Source organism: Eubalaena glacialis, chromosome 13 (assembly GCF_028564815.1).
Source record: "Eubalaena glacialis isolate mEubGla1 chromosome 13, mEubGla1.1.hap2.+ XY, whole genome shotgun sequence".
NCBI classification, from domain to species: Eukaryota; Metazoa; Chordata; class Mammalia; order Artiodactyla; family Balaenidae; genus Eubalaena; species Eubalaena glacialis.
Window position 1 is genome coordinate 68,833,453 of NC_083728.1, and position 22,500 is coordinate 68,855,952.

The window sequence follows — 22,500 nt, forward strand, 5'->3', positions numbered from 1 at the left end:
GAGTAATCCCCCAGGTTCTCACCACTCCCCAAAAAGGGCAAGAATGAGGTCAACATAAGGCTTATCGAAACATCCATCAGCCACTTATTGAGCACCTACTGTATACGAGGTCTGTGTTAGATGCTGGAGACAAATAAATCAATGATCATTCCTGCCCTCAAAAAGCCCCCAGATCAAAAGGGAGACAAGGACGTTCAAAAATAACATCATAAGAACAAGGATGGAGCCCAGCGTATTATGGGAGCAAGGGAGAGAGGGCCCTAACCCACATGGGGGGTACTCAGAGAAACTTCAGTGGGGAGGTACTCCCTGCACTGAGACTTAACAGATAAGGTGCTAACCAGCTCAGGTATACAGTGGGTGCTCACTAAATGCCTGCTAAATGAATGCCTGAGGGGTCAGTTAATTACAAAGCTTCCCTGGAGCAGGGGCAGTGCTGCCTTCGTCTCTGTGACCCGGGGCCTTGCACTGGGCCACACATAGTAGGTGCTCAATAGACATTCCTTGAACAGGTGGCAAAGCTGTTCCAGGGCAGGGCCTGTGTGTCTTGTTCATCTGTGTTCTGGTCCCCAGCTTGGGGCCTCCATGGAGTAAGTGCCCAACAAACGATCGATGGTTTGAATGAAGGCCAACCAAGCCCTACCTCCTCTTCAGGCCTCAACTCCACCTCCAGCTCCTCGCAGGCCGTGCCCACTGCCACTGCCATGTCCTTTCCAGAATGTGTCATTTACAACCCTAAACACCCCTCCAGGGACCTGGAGGCAGTAAAGGGCAGTGGTTAAGAGTATAGGATTGACTACCAAGGATTTGTTGGAGCTCTCATTCTGCTACTTCTTGGCTGTGTGTCCCTGGGCAAGTCTCTTAGCCTCTCTGAGCCTCAGTTATCCTCATCTGCAAAATGGGCAGGTGTAATAGCAGCTCCTTCATTGGTTTGCTGTGAGATAGCCCTTGTGAAGCATTTAGCACAGTACCTGGTATGTAATAGGGGCTCAATAAATGTTAGTGACCATCCAGTGCTCCCTTTGTTTCATGATAATGAAAACCTTGCCACCTTGGAAACTTCACATGGAATGTCCTCTCTCCCTGGAACACTTCTCCCTGATCTTCCCAGAGCCATTTCCATCTGCTCTTTCAGGGCTCAGTCTAAATGTCCCTCCTAGACTGCAAGCTGCACACCAGCGTATATCTAGCACCCAGCACAGGGCCAGGCACATAGCAGACACTCAGTAAATATTTGCTGAATACAATGAATAAAAGAAAGAAGGGAGGGAGTGAGGGAGGGAGGAAGGGAGGAAGGCATGGCTCTCCCAACTCCATCATCAGCTTCTGAAGGAGAAATATCACCTTCCTCCTGTTTGCCTAGGACACCTCCTGGTGCTATGTACACAGCAAGCACTTAATCCATGCTTCCAGACAGATCTGAATCTCTGTCCAGTGCAGCACATCTTTCCGGGGCACAGTGGCCTGACAGGAAGGACTAGGTAGGCAGTAGCACACCCCACACAGAAGCTGGGCTTCAGAATCTGGACTTTCAGTCTCCATTGCTCCAACTTGGTTGGTCTCACCTGACCCAGCCCACCTGCACTTGACTGTGCTTCTGCTTCCCCATCCCCACGAGCCCCTTTCCAGCTGGTCAAGTTCAGAGGTTTCAACATCCCCGCCTCCCATGTCCCAGCCGGCATCTCAGGGCCCAGTGCCACAGCAGGTCCCAGCTGCAGGCCAAGGGTTTCCCACTTGTGACCGTATTAGGAAGTGACTCCACTTTTTCCCTAACACTTTATATGGTCAGCTGTGGAGCCCTGAGCTCCCAAGGCCTCCGGCAGAAATGAGGAACAGTGGGGGAAGGTGGAAGAGATGCAGGCTTTAAGTCACAGAGGCCTGGTTGAACCTCAGCCTTGCCCTCATTGCCTGTGTGACTTGAGCAAGAGGCCAAACCCCTGAGCCTCTTCTTCCCCATCTATAAAACAATGGATAACCATACTTTCTTTACCAGGTTGTAGTGCAATGTCATGACTTTCTGAACATGTATCCTAGAGAAAGACCTGGTCCACCAAGAATGTGATCTGCTACAGCCTTGATTTTAAAGGGCAAAAAAGACTGGAAACAACCTAAATATCCATCAGTGGGAGACTGGCTCAATAATTATGGCACACTGCCCTTTAAAGGAATACATATGTATGTATACAAATATACATATATTTGCCTCTATATGTATAAAATATTGCTGGAAGGCTACATAAGGAACTGGTGACCATGGTTTCTCTAAGGAGGGGAACCGGAAGGTGAGGAATGGGAATGAAAGGAAAAGCTCTAAAATACCCTCATATACTATTTTATTTACTATTTGCATGTGTTGTCTATTCAAAAAAATGTTTTAAGTCTGAGTGGTTAGATAGTTGTGAACAGACACAAGAAAAAGCCACAAGTAAATAAATAAATAAGAAATTCCCCATTTCCCCCTCCCCCAGACCCTGGCAACCACCATTCTACTCTTTGATTCTCTGAGTTTGACTATTTTAGATTCTCATGTAAATGGGATCCTGCAGGATTTTCCCCTCTCTCTCTGGCTTACTTCACTCAGCATAATGTCCTCCAGGTTCATCCATGTTGTTACAAATGGCAGGATTTCCTTCTGTTTTAAAGCAGGGTTATTACATTGTACGGTGTATTTACCACCTTTCCTTCATCCATTCATCGTTGTAGAATCTATGTTACATATCTGCATCCAGCTCAAGTGTGCCTTACCTTCCTCCCCTCAATTATCGATCAGCCTCAGGGCGAGGACTGGGCCCTGTGACTCAGGCATCCCACAGAGAGGGAAGCAGGGGAGCCAAGAGCACTTAGCGGGCAAGCCAGAGTGTGATCCGGTCCCTCCCCAGGCAAGTCTCGTCACCTCTTTGCCTCGGTCACCTCGTGTGCAGGGTAGGATGTGAGCTTCACTCTCGCCAGAGAGCTGGGACTTGGGACAGTAGCCAGTACAAGCAAGGCCCACATCTTCACTGAGCTCCCTCTGCCTGAAACCCTTGTCCCATCTCCCAGCTCAAGACCAGGGACAGAGCCGACTGCTAAGCAGTTATGAAAAATCCCAGGCAGAGAGAAGCCAGCCAACAACAACATCCAAAATAGCAAGAGAGTGCTGGACCAGGAATCAGAGCCACATGCATGCGCCACATGTGCCATCAATGATCTGCGGCAGCTCAGGCAAGAACCTGCATCTCTAAGATTAGGAGACGGGACCCTCTGGCTTCTACCTCTTCTAGACACAAGAGGACAAGACATCAGCCAGGACCTAAGCAAAAGTGCCTTGTTCGGAATGAGCCTTGCAGAATGGAAGGGAAAGTTCTCTTCTTCATCAAGGGCCAAGTCGGGCACGGCCAGCTGCCTAAGCATCACCTGCCACCCACCTGTAATAAGGGCTGCGCCTTCCACTATCACGCACCGGGTAAATAACTTGCTGTGCCCCCCATCTCCACCCCTGTCCTCCTTTATCTCCTCTGTCACAGACAACAGTTTCTATTTAAGTGATTAAACTGACCAGAAAGGAATGAGACAGGAGTGGACGCGTGGTCATAAGACTGAAAGGCTTTTCATCTAATCTGTGCAGAGAAGCATAGCAGGAATTTGAAGATTTGATTCATTTTTTAATCTGCTGTCGGAATATAGTCTGGGTCTTGGGACCTTCATAAGCCTCTCATTTTTCCTGATTTCTATTTTGGGCTCAAACATCTGTGTCAGAGCATAGCAGGCGAGATTCATATCCAGGCCCATCCCTGACCTCCTTGGATGAAGATGACTCATCTTGGATAGGAGACCCATGGGAGCCCAGCTCCCCTCTTGCTCCCTGCAGACTGGTGTCCTTAGAAATATCCACTCTGTACCAACAGCCCCAGGTTGATAATGCTTCCAAACAAGGAGTGGTATCGACAAAAGGGACTTTCCCTGCTTAGTTAGAGAGCATCTTAGTTAGACTATCCTTAGAGGGCCTTTAGTACTCTGAGCCTCAGCTTTAATTAGCACAACATCCACTGAATGAAGTATGCTCGTCCCATCTTACAGACTAGCATACTTCATTCAGTGGATGTCGTGCTAATTAAATGAGATAAAAAGGAGGCATTTATAGAATTATGAGTTGCTCCCCCATTCCCCCTTGGCTCTTTAAAAAAAAAAAAACCCATTGTAACCCCCTCTGAACTATCCATAAGAAGAATAGATCATTAATTATGGTACATCCATAGGATAGGTCACAAAGCCCATAAAGGGGCATTTTGGGGTTATGAATGAGCAATGGGGATGCTCATCACTGACTTGTATGTAGAAAGAAGAGCAGGTCTCCAGCCTAGGTGCACAGGCTTTTCAATATGTAAACACGCATTATTCTCACAAAGAAACACCGGGAATGCACCAACATCTTATCAGCTGCTATCTCTGGGGGAGGACTGATTTCTGTGTTTACTGTGCTTTTCTGAATTTTCCAAATCTTCTGGAATGAATGTGCCTTATTTTCCTAATTAGGAAAAAAATCTGCAGGACATTTTTTGAGATGACAAGGGAGTTTTGTAATTTTCACATGGTAAAACACAAAGGGAGGACCAGAGGGCCTAAAGATGGAGGTGACTGTTTCCATAAGTTTGCAAAGAATCCAAGAACATCTGTCTGGTAGTAATAAAAATGACCATAACAGCAACAAAACTAATAAAAACAACACCTAGCATGTTGAGTGCCTACAACATGCCAGGAAGCATGCCAAGCGCTTTCTTTTCAGAGTAACCCAGTCTATGAGGCTGGTACTATTCTTGTGTTCATTTTACAGAGAAGGAAACAAAATTTCAGAGAAATTAGATAACTTGCCCAAGGGATTAACATACCCTTTCTGAGAGGCAAGATAGACAAAGGCTGGACTGGGGGACCCTCTGCCCACCAGTTTGGCTTAATGGGGTTACCATGTCCTTCTATATCCTGGGGAGCTGGCCCACCCCACAAGGAACCTGTACCCCTGAGTCACACATCATCTAGTCCAGACTGCCCCACAGAGCTTTCTGCAGTGATGGGAATATTCTATACCTGTGCTGTCACAGGTATACAGCAGCCACTAGCCACAGGTTGCTGTTGGGCAGTTAACATGAAGCCCAGTACAAGTAAAGAAGTGAACTTGTAAGTATTGATGCTTAATTAGTTTACATCTCAATTTAGTTAGCCACGTGTGGCCGGCGGCTACCACATTGGACAGTGCAGGTCTAGTCCACTCTGATCTGCACAGTCGACCCAGAGGAGTCCAGGTCAATCTAGGCGTTCCCATTTGGGACAGGGAAGGCCTCCACCAAGCCTCACCAAGATCCTCATGTCTCCTACCTACTTGACTGCCAGGATGGACCAGCCTTCCCAAGGAGGTAAGAGCTCTTCTTTATCGCCAAGATGGAGGAAGCGCAGGGAACTACTTCACGGAAATCCGCTGAGCACTGACCAAGCGCCTATGAGATCACATGGAATCTTTGGATCTCCTTTACGTGGGGAGGGTGATTGTTCTCATTTTGCAGATGGGAAAACTGAGGCTTCAAGAGGTGAAATAACCTGTTCAATGTCACAGAACTCGGTAGGGCAGGGTGAATGGGAACCCAGATCTGGACGATTCCATCCCACCATGCAGCCTCCCTCAGTGAAAACTTCAGCCTCCCAACCTGCACCCCGAAGACATCTCCAAGCCTCTCCCTTCCCTCAGGGGTGCAGGAGGCCAGCAAGAAGTGACTGGCTGCCCCAAGATACTCACGTAGATGAGTCCTGAGAAGTACCTCTCCCTCAGGTTGTGCAGCACGGAGGCTTCATTGAGACACGTCAGCTCTGCCATGTCCTCCACCTTGGAGAACTTGGGCGGGTTCATCTTCTGGATATCATCTTTGCCGACCGTGACCTTCTTGCCATTCTCCACTAGCTCCACAACCACCTCATCTCCCTTCTCCTCCTTGATGCTGGCCGCCTCGAAGCCCTGCTTCTCCGAAGGGACCCACACCAGCTTCTTGGCGGCCCAGTCAGCCTGGGCCACTGGGTTGTTGATGAAGTTTTTGTCCACAAAGAGGAACTTCTCGTCATCACTGAGCTGGTCCTTCTGCGCCATGGTGCCTGGTTGGTCCCCTGGGGAATAAGGCCACAGGGTCAGAATTAGACCAGAACCAAGCCCTAAAGACAGGTAAAGCCCTCACCTCACCATGTCTGGGAATGCAGTCTGCAGAAACATTCCACAGAGTACAAAGGTGTTCCCCGCAGGATGGTTTATGTTGTCAAAAAATGGAAACAACCCAAAGGCCCCAGAAAAGGATCTCCAGGGGCTTCCCTGGTGGCGCACTGGTTAAGAATCTGCCTGCCAATGCAAGGGACACGGGTTCGAGTCCTGCTCCGGGAAGATCCCACATGCTGCAGAGCAACTAAACCCGTGCGCCACAACTACTGAGCCTACGCTCAAGAGCCCGCAAGCCACAACTACTGAGCCCGCGTGCCACAACTACTGAAGCCCACGCGCCTAGAGCCCATGCTCCGCAACAAGAGAAGCCACTGCAATGAGAAGCCCGTGCACTGCAACAAAGAGTAGCCCCCGCTCACCACAACTAGAGAAAGCCCGTGCAGCAAAGAAGACCCAACGCAGCCAAAAATAAAAACAAACAAATAAATAAATAAATTTATTAAAAAAAAAAAAAAGAAAAGGATCTCCATCATTGCCTGTTGTCCATCAACATGGCATGGGTACATAAACCATTATATTTTCATATAATGAAATGCTATCCAGGGGTTAAGATGCAAGAAGTATGTCGAGGTGTGTTGACACAGGAAGATATCCAAGTCTTATAGTTCACTGTAAAAATAAAAGGGGGGTCCTCAAATGGTTAAATAGAGAGTTATCATATGATCCAACAATCCCATTCCTGGGTATATACCCAAGAGAAATGAAAACATACCTCCACACAAAAACTCATAAGCGAATGTTCATAGAAGCATTATTTCTAATAGCCAAGAAGTGTCAAAAAAAACCCCCAAATGTCCATCAACAGATGAATGGATAAATAAAATGTGGCCTCTCCATATAATGGAATATTATTCAGCCATAAAAAGGAATGGGGTACTGATATACACTGAGCATTAATGAATCTTGAAAACACTATGCTAAGTAAAAGAATCTAGTCACAGAGGACCACATATTATATGATTCCACTTACCCAAAATGTCCAGAGTAGGCAAATCCATAGAGATAGAAAGTAGATTAGTGGTTGCCAACAGCTGGGAGAGAATTAGAGGGTGACAGCAAAGGGGTGCAGGGTTTCTTTTTGGGGTAATGAAAATATTCTAGAATGTACTGCAGTGATGGATGCACAATTCTGTGAATATGCTAAAAGCCATTCAATTGTACAATTTAAATGGGTGAATTGTATGGTATTTAGATTATATCTCAATAAAACTGTCTAAAAATGAAATATAGGGAATATTGTAAAATAGTAGGTATAATAACCCATTTTATTTAAAAATATTTAGAATCCATATAGACAGAATAACTGGAGAAATATGCACTTATCAATATAGTTATGAGGGGATTTTTACTTTTTTTTTTTTTTTAAAGTCGGAAGATATTTACATTTATTTTTACTTTCCCACATCACCAGTCATGGGTATGAGTGGCTTGTATCTCCATCCGGAAAACATAGCACTACCAAGTTACTATTGTATCCAGTGGAGAACTCAATCTTTGGTCACAGCGTAAAGAGCTCCTGGATTTGGTCCCATCAGCCCTCTTTGAAATGACCTAGGATTTTTACTTTTTATGGGTTTTTTTGCCAATTTTTTTACTGTGGTAAAATATACATAAGTATACTATCTTACTCATTTTATGACACTAAGTTCAGTGACATTAAGTGCATTCATATTGTTGTGCAAGTATCACCACCATCCAGCTCCAGAACTCTTTTCATCTTGCAAAACTGAGACTCCACACCCATTAAAGACTAATTCCCCATTGCCTCTTCCCTCCAGCCACTGGCAACCACCATTCTACTTTCTTTTCTTTTTTGTTTTGTTTTGTTTTTTTTTAAATTTAATCTTTTGTCATTATTATTTATTTATTTATTTATTTTTGGCTGTGTTGGGTCTTCGTTGCTGCACGCGGGCTTTTTCTAGTTGCGGCGAGCGAGGACTACTCTTCATTGCAGTGTGCAGGCTTCTTATTGCGGTGGCTTCTCTTGTTGTGGAGCACGGGCTCTAGGCACGTGGGCTTCAGTAGTTGTGGCACACGGGCCCAGTAGTTGCGGCTCGCGGGCTCTAGAGCGCAGGCTCAGTAGTTGTGGTGCATGGGCTGAGTTGCTCCGCAGCATGTGGGATCTTCCCGGACCAGGGCTCGAACCCGCATCCCCTGCATTGGCAGGCAGATTCTTAACCACTGCGCCACCAGGGAAGCCCTCTACTTTCTATCTCTATGAATTTCACTACTCTAGGAACCTCATATCAGTGGAATCATACAGTATTTGTCCTTTTGTCACTGGCGTATGTCACTTAGCATAATGTCCTCAAGGTTCATCCATGTTGCAGCATGAATCAGAATTTCCTTCCTTTCTTAAGGCTGAATAATATTCCATTGTATGGATATATGACATTTTGTTTACCCATTCATCTGCTGATGGACACTTGAGTTACTTTCACATTTTCTCTATCGTGAATAATGCTACTCTGAACATGTGTATACTTTCTATTACATATTTTTGCCATACTTATAGTTTTATAACTTTTATTAAATTTATGATCAACAAAAATAGATACTTTAAAAACACCTTCAAATAGCCAATCCACATAAGAAAAAGATGTTCAGCCTCACTAGTAAATGAAGAAACACAAGGTGAAGCAGTGAGATATTGCTTTTCACCCATAGCTTGGATAAGATGAAAACCACTGATAGTATCCAGTGTTGTCAAGAGTGTAGGGTCCAGGCCTCTGCATACATCGCCCTTATAGATGTAAAGTTCCTAAAATTCATGCACACCCCCTGACCTGCAATTCGATTTCTAGCAATTTAGCTTAAGGAAACTGAGAAGTGCTAACAGATGTATAAAAATGTGCATTGCAGTGCTATTTGGAACAGCAAAACCTGCAAGCAATCCAAACGGCCTTCAGTGAGTGCCTTGTTAAATTACAGAGCATCCAGGCAACAGAATCCTATAATTCCACCCAAAATTCAAGATGTAGACTTATTTATGCCACACAAAGATTTTTCCCTTTCGAACCCTCCTACACTGTTGGTGGGAATGGAAGTTGGTACAGCCACTATGGAAAACAGTATGGAGGTTCCTCAGAAAACTAAAAACCAAATTAACATATGATCCAGTAATCCCACTCCTGGGAATATACCCAGACAAAACTATAATTCAGAAAGATACATGCACCCCTATGTTCATAGCAGCACTGTTCACAATAGTCAAAACATGGAAACAACCTAAATGTCCATTGACAGATGAATGGGTAAAGAAGATGTGGTACATATATACAATGGAATACTACTCGGCCATAAAAAAGAACGAAATAATGCCATTTTCAGCAACATGGATGCAGCTAGAGATTATCATACTAAGTGAAGTCAGAAAGAGAAAGACAAATACCATATGATATCACTTACACGTGGAATCTAAAATATGGACAAATGAACCTATCTACAAAACAGAAACAGACTCACAGACATAGAGATCAGACTTGTGGTTGCCACGGGGGAGAGGGGGAGGGAGAGGGATGGACTAGGAGTTTGGGGTTGGTAGATGCAAATTATTACATTTAGAATGGATAAACAACAAGGTCCTACTCTACAGCACAGGGAACTATATTCAATATCCTGTGATAAACCATAATGGAAAAGAATATTAAAAAAAAGAATGTTAAAAAAAAAAGAAAAAATAAAAGTGATAATTCATAGACAATGCTGGTTGCAGATTTGCACACAATTTTTGAACATTAAAAGACTATAAGTTAATTAAAATGCAAATTATAGATTTGGAAAATAAAAAAATTAAAACTTAACAAAAAGATTTTTCCCTTTAATCTTAACATATTTATTTGTCATTTACATGCTTTAAAATCCTGATTGTAAATGCACAATTCAGTGATTTTTAGTAAATTTACAGAGTTGTGCATTTATCATGATGCTAAATTTTGGACCATTCCCATCATCTCAAAAAGGGTTTCCTCATGCTGGTCTGCAGTCACTCCCTGTTCCTACCCACAACCCTCGGCAACCACTAATCTATTATCTGTCTCTATAGATTTGCCTTTTTGAGGCATTGCATATAAACGGAATCATACAATAGATGACTTTGGACCATGCAAAGATATTTACAATATCTTTTTAGGTAAAAAACAATATGAATAAATGGAATACTCAGCAATAAAAAGGAACAAACCACACAGTAAAACAGACGAATCTCAAAAGCAAGCTCAGTGAAAGAAGCAAGACTCAAAGTCTACATGCTCTATTATTCCACTGATGTGGAAGTCTAGAAAAGGCAAAACTATGGTGACAGAAAGCAGATCAGTGGTTGCCAGAGGCTGGGGAGGCCACTGACCGCCAAGAGGCACAAAGGAAATTTGGGGGTGATGAAAACGTTCTATATCCTGATTATGGCGGTGATTATATAACTGTATACATTTGTCAAAACTCATTGAGCTGTACACTTAAAAATCAGTGAATTTTTAAAAAAATGGTGAGTTATATGTAGATTATACCTCAATAAAGCTGATTAAAATATTTATAATAGAGTAATTCTTGTCATTTTATATGTCTGTGTACACACTTTTAAAAGTCTAGAAAACTACACACTAAAATATTAAAATAGGGTTCTATTTGGTCAAATATGGGAAAAGAGTTGAAAGGTGAATATGTTTAAATCCATGAGCTCATAATGATTAAAAAAAATTCACAGGTCATCCTTGTAAGATGCTGGGGAACCAACCCATTGTATTGAAAACTGGTAAAGAAAAAGGGGAAACTAAAACACTGATGCTGCCTTTCTACAAACTGTTCCTCAAGGTCACTAAATAATTGACAAGAAGTCTGTCTTTATATAAAATGTCAAGTCATTAAATGTCCTCTCAACATGGGGAGCCCATTTGTGACAGATTCTCCATTGTGTTGTCTAGATGTGTTCATGAGACAAGGTGCTGAGGCAACAGACTCTTTATAGGCCGATCCAAGGGCCCATTCCAGACCCTCTGACCATACCTGAAGGAGCTGCCCTGCTCTAGTAACACTTGCTCTCACTCAGCTCCTCCAACCCACCCCATCTCTCCTCCCCCATCCACTGTTGGTTCCAAAGAACTAAGGTGCAAGCTGAGTTAGGATGTACAGCCACCAGGACGTACTGTGTGGTTGATCCCCCTACTTCAGCAGAAAACAATTCATAACTCCTTTGAATTCACCAACATAATCTCCACACTTAGGCCAAGAAATCCCACAGAGATGGAGTAACCCCCATATCCCATCAATGGGCCCCTGGAGCTGGGCAGCCACCTCCTAAAATGCAGACTTTGCAAGGCAAAAATCAGAGGGGCAGTTACTCCCACTTTTCTCTTCTGGGGTGAAAATAACAATAAAACCAAAGGCTGCCAACAAATTCACTCAATCTCAAACTTATTTTAAAGTAAAAATACAAATTAAAAAAAAAACCCAAAAAAAACCCAAAGGCCGATTTGTTCAGAAGGGATGGTTATTTCTCCTGGGAGACCTGATCTAGTAGCTCATTTTTTTTTTAAAAAAGATGGAGGAATGGGTGAATCATTCCCTAAATCTGAATAATCACTTCAGTTATTCCAAAAAGTGAACTAAAGAATCGTAGAGAATGTGCACTGTCCCAGGTTTAACAATCACATTTCCTGCATGTTTAAATTGTTATTGAATTTCTCTTGGGACATAATGAGTCCAACATCCTCCCTTCACCTCACTTTCACTGTTTAAAAAAAAAAAAAATACTACCTTCTACTTAGAAGAATTCCAGCCAATAAAGGTAGAAGAAATGATGAAACTAAAATGTAGCAATTTTGGAACTCTGAATAAAATAATGGGTCTTGACAATGACTATCAATGTTGCTAAAACATCAGACCATTGATTCTCAAACTTCCTTGTGCATCAGCTTCACCCGGGCAGTTGTGGAATCACAGATGGCTGGGCCCACCCCAGAGCTTCCGCGTCAGTAGGTCTGGGATGAGCCCAAGACCTGCATTTCTAACAGGTTCCCAGGTGATGCTGAGGATGCTGGCCTGGGGTCCACAATTTCAGACCCACTGTATTAGATGAAAAGCAGATGGCAAACTTTATAATGGATGGATCGGGCTGGCACCACCTATACCTACTCATTAACCTTAACGTTGCAAAAACAAAGTCGATCAGAGGTTATGTTCCTCCAGAGGGGTTGCCCTAGGAAGTGCCACCACCACCAATGAAATATTCTTACAAAAAGGAAAATGGGGTGGGGTTGGGGGACCGAAGCCAACAAAGCCTCTGGATCTAACACCTATTTAAGGGAAATGCGGGGCACAGGGAACATGCCAAACAAGGTCACAGGCATGTGACAAAGCCCACAAGGTGGGAAAGCATAGGACATATGACTCAGTTTCTTTAACAGGTAAAGTATTTTAAAAAAGGGTAACCTATAGATTAGAAGGGACTTTGGGACCCACAAAAGAAATGGGAGGAGGGTGGGGGTGAAATGATTGGCCTCATATGGAAGGTGAGTGACAGGAACCCAGGGGTACGTCATACTGTTCTCTCCACTTTTGCATATGTTTGAAAATTTTCATAATGAAAAAGTCTAACAAGTACAATAAAAGATGAACACTGATAGAAGCAGAGAAAGAACTCCCCTATCCTGTCAACATGCACATCCACACACAGAGCAAATCAGAAATAAAGGTACATTTTTCTGTCTTAAAAAGCCATGCTTTAGGGACTTTCCTGGTGGCGTAGCGGTTAAGAATCCGCCTGCCAATGCAGGGGACACGGGCTCGAGCCCTGGTCTGGGAAGATCCCACATGCCGCGGAACAACTAAGCCCGTACGCCACAACTACTGAGCCTGCGCTCTAGAGTCCGAGAGCCACAACTACTGAGCCTGCACGCCTAAAGCCCGGGCTCCGAGAAGCCACCACAATGAGAAGCCCGCGCACCACAACAAAGAGTAGCCCCTGCTCGCTGCAACTAGAGAAAAGCCTGCGCGCCCCAAGGAAGACCCAACGCAGCCAAATAAGTAAATAATTAATTAAATATATATATATTTTTAAAAGCCACCCTTTAAATGAAAAGCTTTGAGAAACTGAATGTAATTGTCAGAAAAATAAAAGTTTACTTGACAACCTCTCCAAAAAGAAAAACGGATGAGCTAATCAGGGAAATTTGAACACTGACTCAATATGTTTTATCCTAGGGAATTGGTTAAATTCTTTGGTGTGAAAATGGTACTGTGATTTCACCTATTTAGAGAGCCCTTTCCTTTTAGAGAAGTATTTCCTTTTAGAAAATCGTGAAGGGACTTCTCTGGTGGCGCAGTGGTTAAGAATCCACCTGCCAATGCAGGGGACACGGGTTCGAGCCCTGGTCTGGGAAGATTCCACATGCCGGGGAGCAACTAAGCCCGTGGGCCACAACTACTGAGCCTGAGCTCTAGAGCCCCTGAGCCACAACTACTGAGCCTGTGTGCCACAACTACTGAAGCCCGCGTGCCTAGATCCCGTGCTCCGCAACAAGAGAAACCACCTCAATGAGAAGCCCACGCACCACAACGAAGAGTAGCCCCCGCTCACCGCAACTACAGAAAGCCCATGCGCAGCAACGAAGACCCAACACAGCCATAAATAAATAAATAAATAAGAAAATCCTGAAGTATTTATAGATGAAATGATAAACCTGGGGTTTACCTCAAAATAATCAGGGCAGGGAGGAAATTTAGGTGGAGGCAAGATCGGCCCAGTGTTAATTGCTGGAGTCGCATGATGGGGTACCTGTAGGAGGGTTAAACTCTTCTGTCTACTTTTGCATGATTGACATTTTCCTAAAAAGGAAAAATATCACTACGTAAAATTTATAAAACTATCTTCTACATGTAAGCAATGTCAAAATCACACCATCTCCCACTTGGCTGTATGTCATACCCAGGACAGAGTTTTCTGAACACCAAACAGTGATACTTAACACTCCTGGCCTCCTCACAGGCCCTGGGCTAAATCCTTCACATGCAGGATCATCGAGCGACACCACCACAGCCTTAGGAGTTCCGTTTGATGGTCAGCTCCACCTTACAGACATGGAAACTGGGGCTCAAAGAGGTGAAGGAATCTGCCTGAGGTCACACAGCTAAAATGTGGCAGAGCTGGGATCCGAACCCAGGTCTGATTTGAAGCCTGTGCTCTTCTGTCTCCTACACAACCTTGACGGGCTTGTCAGAAGCTCAGCGGAGTATTTGCAATCAATGAACCGACCCTTTAAGGCACCTAGCACAGTGACCGGCACATAATAAACGTTCAAAATGGGACCCAAATCAGATGAAGTGAACTATAGCTCCACACCGTGATAAGAACAAACCTCACAAACACTTGTGTGAAAGAAGGCAAACACAAGAAGGACATACTGTGCGATTCTGTTTGCAGGCAGAACTTGAAGATGCCGCGAGCTCAGTTCCAGACCATCTCAATAAAGCAAATATCACAATAAAGCAAGTCACATGGACATTTTGGTTTCCCAGTGCTTATAAAGGTTACGTTTACACTATGCTGTCATCTATTAAGTGTGCAACAGCATTATGTCGAATGTCTAATTATGTCAACATACGCACCTTAATTAAAAATACTTGATTGCTAAAAAATGCTAACCATCCATCTGAGCCTTCAGCGAGTCATAGTAGCAACAACAAAACCACTGATCACAGGTCACCATAACAAATACTGTAATGAAAAAGCCTTAAATATAGCAAGAATTACCAACATGTGTCACAGAGACACAAAGTGAGCAAATGCTGTTGGAAAAATGGCACCGATAGACTTGCTCGACACAGATTTGCCATAAGCCTTTAATTTGTAAAAAAACACAGTATCTGTGAAGCGCAATAACACGAGGTGTGCCTGTATATGAGGTTCAAAACCAGGCAAATCTAACCTAAGGTGGTAGATGTCAGATGTTGTAACTGGAAGTGTAGGCCAGGATGGGGGTTTGTGGGGTTGATGTTGTGTTTCTTGATCTGAGTGCCAGTTACATGGGTGTGCCCACTTTGTGGAAATTCACCAGGCTGCATACCCACAGGGAGGTGTACTGTTCTGACATAAAGTATACTTCAATGAAAAAAAATTTTTTTTTCTTTTTATCTTTAATTATGGTAAAATACACATAATAAAATTCACCACCTTAAGCACTTAATTGTGCAGTTCGGTAGTATAAGTACAATCAATGAAAAGTTTTTGAATGGTAGCCAAGTATACTCAAGAGGGCCGGGAGACATGTTTTATTTGTTTCAAGCAACATGACAACTAAGTGGGCTCTTTCTAATTACGATGTTGGTGAGTTGCCTTACAAATCAGGAAAAAAAAGCAAAAACTACAACAGAAAAATAAAAGGACAGAGGAATTCCCACTGCCTAATCTAGGACTCAAAAATGCAAACAAGATCAAGCACAAAGATTCAGTCTCTGTCCAGAAAAAGGAGAGAGGCTGGGTTGCTTCCCATGTCTTTGAAGTCTGACAGTCACGATGTGTGAAATCTGCTTTGGTCAAAAGAAAGAAGGAAAAGGGAAGAGGAGCTTGGCTTCACCCTAGAATGGCGTTTCTCAGAGTGTGTTCCTTGGAACCCTAATCCCTCAAAATATTTGGGGTGGGGTGGGGCAGGATTCAGGGAGGTTGAGACACTCTTCAGAAATCAATTCTGGGGACTTCCCTGGTGGTCCAGTGGTTAAGACTCTGTGCTTCCAATGCAGGGGATGTGGGTTTGATCCCTGGTCAGGGAACTAAGATCCCACATGCCTTGAGGCATGGCCAAAAAAAAAAAAAAAAAAAAGAAATCGATTCTGTGGTCAAATCCATTTGAAAAGCGCTACACATCTATCCACCCCATCATTAAGAGGGAGAACTCCCATCGGGATATCCGAGGTCCTGACACCTGAAAGCTATTTCACTCCTTTGAGCCCATGGCTCTCAAAAACATTTAGCCACAGACCTCTTTTCTCACCAAACACTGATTAAATCCCATAGATTTGTCCTTGAGAAAATGTGGTGAGCCTAGCAAATTAATATTATTAATATTAGTAATCATAGCTGTTGCTCTATCTTATTGAATGCCAGCTATTATCTCATTTAATCCCCTCAAAAAGGCCATGTGAGGCACCATTACCTCTGGTTTACAGATGAGGAAACTGAGGCACAGAGAAGTTAAGTAACTTGCCCATCATGGCACAGCTAGTTATGGTGGAATCTGAATAAAGATATATTTTCAAAGTGATCTTTTCTGCTTTGTCTACCTTCTTTGAAATAGGGAGAGAACTTGAGGACTTAAACAAATACAGACATACACGGGACACACCCTGCATCGGTGTGCGGCAACTTAAAGGCTCCAGATAACTTGGTTTTATTGCTGCAAGGACTCGCCTCAGTGTGCACCCAGAGCCTTGAGTTTTTAAAATTTGGGGTAGTAGACAATCAGGCAAAAAGTGTCAGGTCAGACATTAGGTGAGGCACAGGGGGGAACGCAAAGCAGTTTGCAAGACCGCAGCAGTGATCAGAGAGCACAATTCTCCATGCACTGAATGGAAGGAAAACTTGGTCTGCACCTCCCTGCTGCTAGAGCAGGGTTTCTCTCAACCTCGGCACTGCTGACATTTGGGGCTGGATAATTCTTTGTTGGTGGGATGGATGGTGGGCAGAAGCCACGTAGCAGAGGGGGAGTGGTGGGCAGGCCGAGAGTGGGGGGAGGGGGACTGTCATGTGTAGTTTAAGGCCATTAGCAGCATCTCTGGTCTCTACCCAATAGATGCTAGTAGCACACCCTCCCCGCCCCAGTCATGACAACCAAAAATGTCTCCAGATATTGCCAGATGTCCCCTGGGGGAAAAAATTGTCCCAACCAACCTGGAATGCCAAGTGCAGAAGGTCACATGGGTGGAGTGGGAGCACATGAGAGCAGACAAGAGACAGACACCCAGACAGCCGAACCTCAAGGAGACTCCCCACCGACCTGGTTTCTTCCCCTCAAGCCTTCCTCCCCCACGACCCCCCGTCCAATGTCCTGCATCAGCTCTGAGAGCTGAAAGGACACCTTCAGGATCATTACACAGGACTGATAGATACTACCTCCAGTTCATGATCAATGGCGTTAGCAATGTCTGACACGGCCGAGTGTGTCGGCTCCATACACAGTCCTGTATTCCTCACAAACAACACCCAGCTTCATTCCTTGAGCGCAGACAAGCTGTTTGTTAGCCTCTGTAAGACCACAGGGTTACAAGTCCCCGTTCTGCGCCAAACCTGCTGGGTGACTCTGGGCAAGTTACTCTCCCTCTCTGGGCCTTGTGCTTTTCATTTGGGGATAGAAATATGGAGGGCTGGCTAGCTGTAATATTTTATGATATCTGTGATTCCAGATCAAAGTGTTGAAGTTGAACCAACTGAGAATGTTTAACTATTTTAGCTTGTTTTAGCATCGGTTTTATTTTCCCCAGGGGAACTCAGGGGTAAAAGATCTTGCCCCTTCTGCTTCTGTATTAATGGAAAATGAATAAAATACCCCAGAGCCCAAACAGTAACAGGATTTGCACATCATCAGGCCTAGTTAACAGCTTCCCTCAGTGTTTTACTGCCAAAATTTTAGACCAGAGACACCAACCCAAATGTCCCTGGGGTCAGGTGAGCAATGCAAGGTGACCCAGGCTGGAGGTGGCTGGACAGAGCCCTCTGGTCCTGCCCAGAAATCATGGCAGCTTCTCAACTCCCGCTGGGGTGAGTGAGAATGTGGGCCCTGCATTGCCAGATTTTCAACAGACCCCGAAGTCTGCATTTAGGGATGAAATACCCACGCCTAAAGTTAAATCACTGCACATTTTGAATGCCATGCAGGCAAAATGAAAACCCTCTGGGCCTGATCTAGAACACGAACCACCAGCTGGCGGGACCTCTGCAGAGGAGCAACTATTTCAAGGCCTGGCCCAGGTGTGGGAGGAGCCAAAGTGGAGAGGGAAGCAGGGAGGCGGGTGGGCCTCCCAGATGCACCAGATCTCCAAGCCCCAAACTGTCCCCACGAGTAATCGGGACTCTAAATCTGTCATTAATAATAGGCACAATTATCACTGGGCCCTTTCTATTCAGGGGATATCGGGCCAGGCAGTTTATTATATACACCATCTTGCTATGTCTCCTAAGTGTTCAGCAAGGTGGGCATTATTTATTATTCCTATAAGACTATGGAAGTCCCGGAAGGTAAATGAAAGTAAAGGCTTTTGTTTGTAAAAGTTGGAGCTGAGATTTGAACCCAGATCTGACACCTGATCTACTCTTAGCAAAAAGTCTCTTCCTTGCTTGAACTTCCTTGCATGGACTGGTCCCCATGCCACTCCCCCACCAGCTGCACCCCCTTCTGATACCTGCCTAACTCATTAGAATACTGTTTTTAAAGTACCTCCAGAAGGAAGTTCTTATAATTAGTAAAGCTAAATTATTTTTACCTCCCCAAGAGAACTTGGTTAGCAAGAGGTCTGGTGGCTCTCACGGAGGATGCTTTGAGGATTAGAGAGAACTGGCCATTTCTGGCCCTAAAAGCCCTACTGTGTCTTGTGTCTTGCAACTCTGGCTTACCACAGCTTAAAAGAAATGTAGTCTCCTATATGCCCATTTGAAGTTTAAATTTACAATGTCTTTAGAGGACTGTTTAGCAATATCTATCCATTTTCAATGTGCATGCTCTCTAACTTAGCAAATCACATTGCTGGGAATTTATCCTACAGATAAACTCATGTAATTAGACATAAATAGATACACAAAGATGGTCCCTGAAGCCTTGTTTATGTGGTGGAGTGAAGCTGGTATGTTTCAATAAGAGGTTGTTTCAGTAAGATGCTATCCTTCCACATAATAGAATATTATGCAGATGATAAAAAGAAACACCACAATGTGCTGATACAGAAAGATGAAGATATGTAATCAAGTGAAAAAAAACACCTAATTTACAATGCCAATATTCGTGCAAAAAAGGAAGATTTGACATAGAAAAGTTTTGGAAAGATGTGCAAGACTACATTAACCATGTTTATATCAATATCTAAAGATGGGGAAGAGTGGAGAGGTGGGGAAGGAGAAAGAGGGTCAGGAATTCTACCTGGAGAGGCATTCTACCTGGAGACCAGGGAATGGCTATAATGACCCACAGGGGTCTCAGACACTGGCCCCTTCTGAGATTCTGTATCATTTGCTGCATGCTTCACCAGCAGAGGGAAGGAAGTTCAAGCCTGCATGGGTGAGCAGGAGGCGAGCACTATGGTCCTTTCTTAGGGACTTTGATGAAGGCTGTTCCTCCTTAACCCCCAAATCACTGATGCAACTCAGAGACACCCAACTTCCCCCTGCAGGAACAACGGGCAGCGCTAGCTTCTTCCTCCATCATCTGATCCCTTACAAAAGTTTCTTCAAAGTCAACTATTCAAAACAGAACAAAACAAAAATTTCCTTCAAATTCCGACTTGGCCTTTTCCAAACTCAGCCTTTCCCCCATGGTGTGGCCATAGTTAACTATATTTAAAGGTCAGGGGTAGAGGGAAGAGACCCCTGGGAGCAAAAGAGTCACTGTGGAAGCCAGACAGTCTCCTCCCACTCACAGGTGAGCTCTTAAAGGATGCCCTCGAGACCCTAAATGAATCAAAAAAGGGCCAATAAACCTGGTATCAGTCATGTTCCTGACACAGGTGAGGAAGTGTGTCTGTATTTGAGTGGAAGAAGAATAGGAACTGAGTTTATGAAAAGACATTACACAAAAAGAAAATTAAGGGCAAGTTTCTCGTTTACGGAAAGACTATACTATAGGGTTCCTGGTTCTGCCAAGTACCAGATGGGCTACACTGAGCAAGATCCTTAAGGTTTCTGGTCATGTATGTTATAAATAACCATCCACAGAAGTTCACCAGGGGCCAGACACTGTGCTAAATCCTTCATATGCATGATCCCCTTGAATCCTCCCAAAAGGGCAATCCCTTAGGCTCTGCAGTTAGAAAGAGCTAGGTTTGTAGAATCTTGTCTTCCTCATTGGCTAGTCGAGCTATCTTGAGCAAGTTATTCAGACTCCACATTTGTAAAACAGGGCCAATAATAATAGCATCCGTTCCAAAGGGTTGTTGTAAAGACTTAGAAACGTGATGCCTGTAAAGGATTCAGTGTGTTGTCCAGCAAAAGTGATCAACTAACATTAGCTATTCTCAGGAGCCCCATTTTACAGATGGGAAAACTGAGGTTTGGGAAGGTCAACCTGGATGATTTCTAAATTTGCTTGTGATGTTCTCGGATTCCAGTGGATTTAAAATTGGATGTGGTTTTCCAGAAAAATCTAATGTGTATCCAATTTTAGAATTACATGGTTGTGCCTACAGCATAAAATCCACCTGTTCGGATTCAATACACTGAGGAAAGGAGAAGACAACTTTCCCACCCGAAAAATAAAACTTCCAAATAGGAGAGAGTAGGAAAAGGTAATCCCCCTTTCCTCCCAAATGTCTTCTCCTCCGGACGCCCCCACTTGTTCCCAAATGGGAAGGACAAGGGCAAAGAAATCTCCAGAGGCATGACCAACAAAGCTGCAATACAAGGCTAATTTGTGAGGGGGCCCGAGGATGGCCTCATGGAAAACGCTACCATAAATGGGCATGTTTGCCTCAATCTCAGCCCTCACACAGAAAAGTAAGGATAACAAATCCATAACAAATACCTTGTACGGAATAACACATCTACTTCAGACATGATAATAAAATACACAGTGTTTACGAGCCCTAGAAGCTTCTCGAGGAAGGCCCGGCTAGTTCACGTTTTGGACTCTTGGGATGGCAGCCCACCTACTCTAGTCATCGGGCCAACTAGATGACCCCACCACAGGGGACAAACAGTGCATTTTATTTTAAATTTGCAAAAAGTCAGTTTATGTTTTCTTCAAAGAGATGATAAGCACTTGCCTTACTGGACACATCTGGTCCCATAAGAAACCTGATTCCAACAGAGTTTTTGTTCATGGTAAAGAAAAAAGATGGTGGGGTCAAGGGTATAGAATTAGCAACAGACAGACACAGGAATGGGATCCACCACTTGTTAGCTGTGAGACATTGGGCAAATTACTTAACCTCTCTGAGCCTCAGCTACCTTGTATACTAAACAGGTATCATAATGCTTCCCTTAAAAGGTTGTTGTGGGGCTTCCCTGGTGGCGCAGTGGTTGAGAATCTGCCTGCCAGTGCAGGGGACACGGGTTCGAGCCCTGGTCTGGGAAGATTCCACATGCCGCGGAGCAACTAGGCCCGTGAGCCACAACTACTGAGCCTGCGCGTCTGGAGCCTGTGCTCTGCAACAAGAGAGGCCGCGATAGTGAGAGGCCCGTGCACCGTGATGAAGAGTGGCCCCCGCTTGCCGCAACTAGAGAAAGCCCTCGTACAGAAACGAAGACCCAACACAGCCAAAAATAAATAAATAAATAATAAATTAATTTAAAAAAAAAAAGGTTGTTGCAATGATTAAATGAGATTAGGTCAAACGCTGCTACAGTGCATGGCACATAAGTGCTCTATCAATGGTAGTTTATCTCAATGGGAAAGCACCAAGGAAAGACTGCATTTCCTTCCATGGATCTTCAATATCCTATTTCACACACTGCTATCCAATGACTTTCAGTTCTGCTTCTTTAAGCTCCTTCTCTGTATAAAATGGCCACTTTGGAATTTAATCTATCAATTCTTAATACTGTAGTAAATGCTCCCTTTCTTGGGGTTTCTAAATATTTACTTTTACTTCTTGATAAGTATGGCTTTGAATGGTGCCTTTCCTCAAGCAGCCAAATCCCCACCAGCTCTCAGTGCAGAGAGAGAACATACAACAGGCAGTAGCCACTTTCTCTCACTTTGCCCACTTAGTGGGACATGAGAGTAACATGTGTACTGGATGCTCTGCAGGAAATCCCAGCCCAATCTTAGCGAATGCACCTGCAGACTTTGTAAGCAAATGTGGACTCTGGCATCCGTCTGAGTATTTGAGGCCCTTGGGGTCAACCTGGATGAGATTTTTAAAAATCTGGAGGGGGGGGGGCGTGTGTCTGGAAGAAAATCCAGCTGTAATAAATAAACTGGGTCATAACCAGCCTATCACTCAAGGGTTATCAGCAGGCATCCTCTAGAGGAAAAAATACTCCCCTTTCTGCCCATGTGTTTCTAACTGATATAATGCATTAACAGAACTAAGCAAGCTCCACTGGAAGCCATACTTTGCCTGCCTATGTGATA

General features: G+C 44.1%; 1 protein-coding gene and 1 non-coding gene across 6 annotated transcripts in view; both read right to left on the reverse strand.

Annotated features, from left to right (window-relative positions):
* The window catches only part of MYH11 (myosin heavy chain 11), a 126,399-nt gene that overhangs the window by 103,384 nt on the left and 515 nt on the right, over positions 1-22,500 (reverse strand). For all 5 annotated transcript variants that reach the window (XM_061208073.1, XM_061208072.1, XM_061208076.1 and 2 more), the window contains exon 2: positions 5,765-6,126. In XM_061208073.1, the coding sequence (XP_061064056.1) occupies positions 5,765-6,109 (345 nt within the window). In that variant the 5' untranslated portion in view covers positions 6,110-6,126. The remainder of the gene's footprint in view (positions 1-5,764; positions 6,127-22,500) is intronic.
* Positions 7,659-7,785, reverse strand: LOC133104551 (small nucleolar RNA SNORA25). Its single transcript, XR_009703614.1, has one exon. It is a non-coding gene; the product is annotated as a small nucleolar RNA SNORA25 (small nucleolar RNA).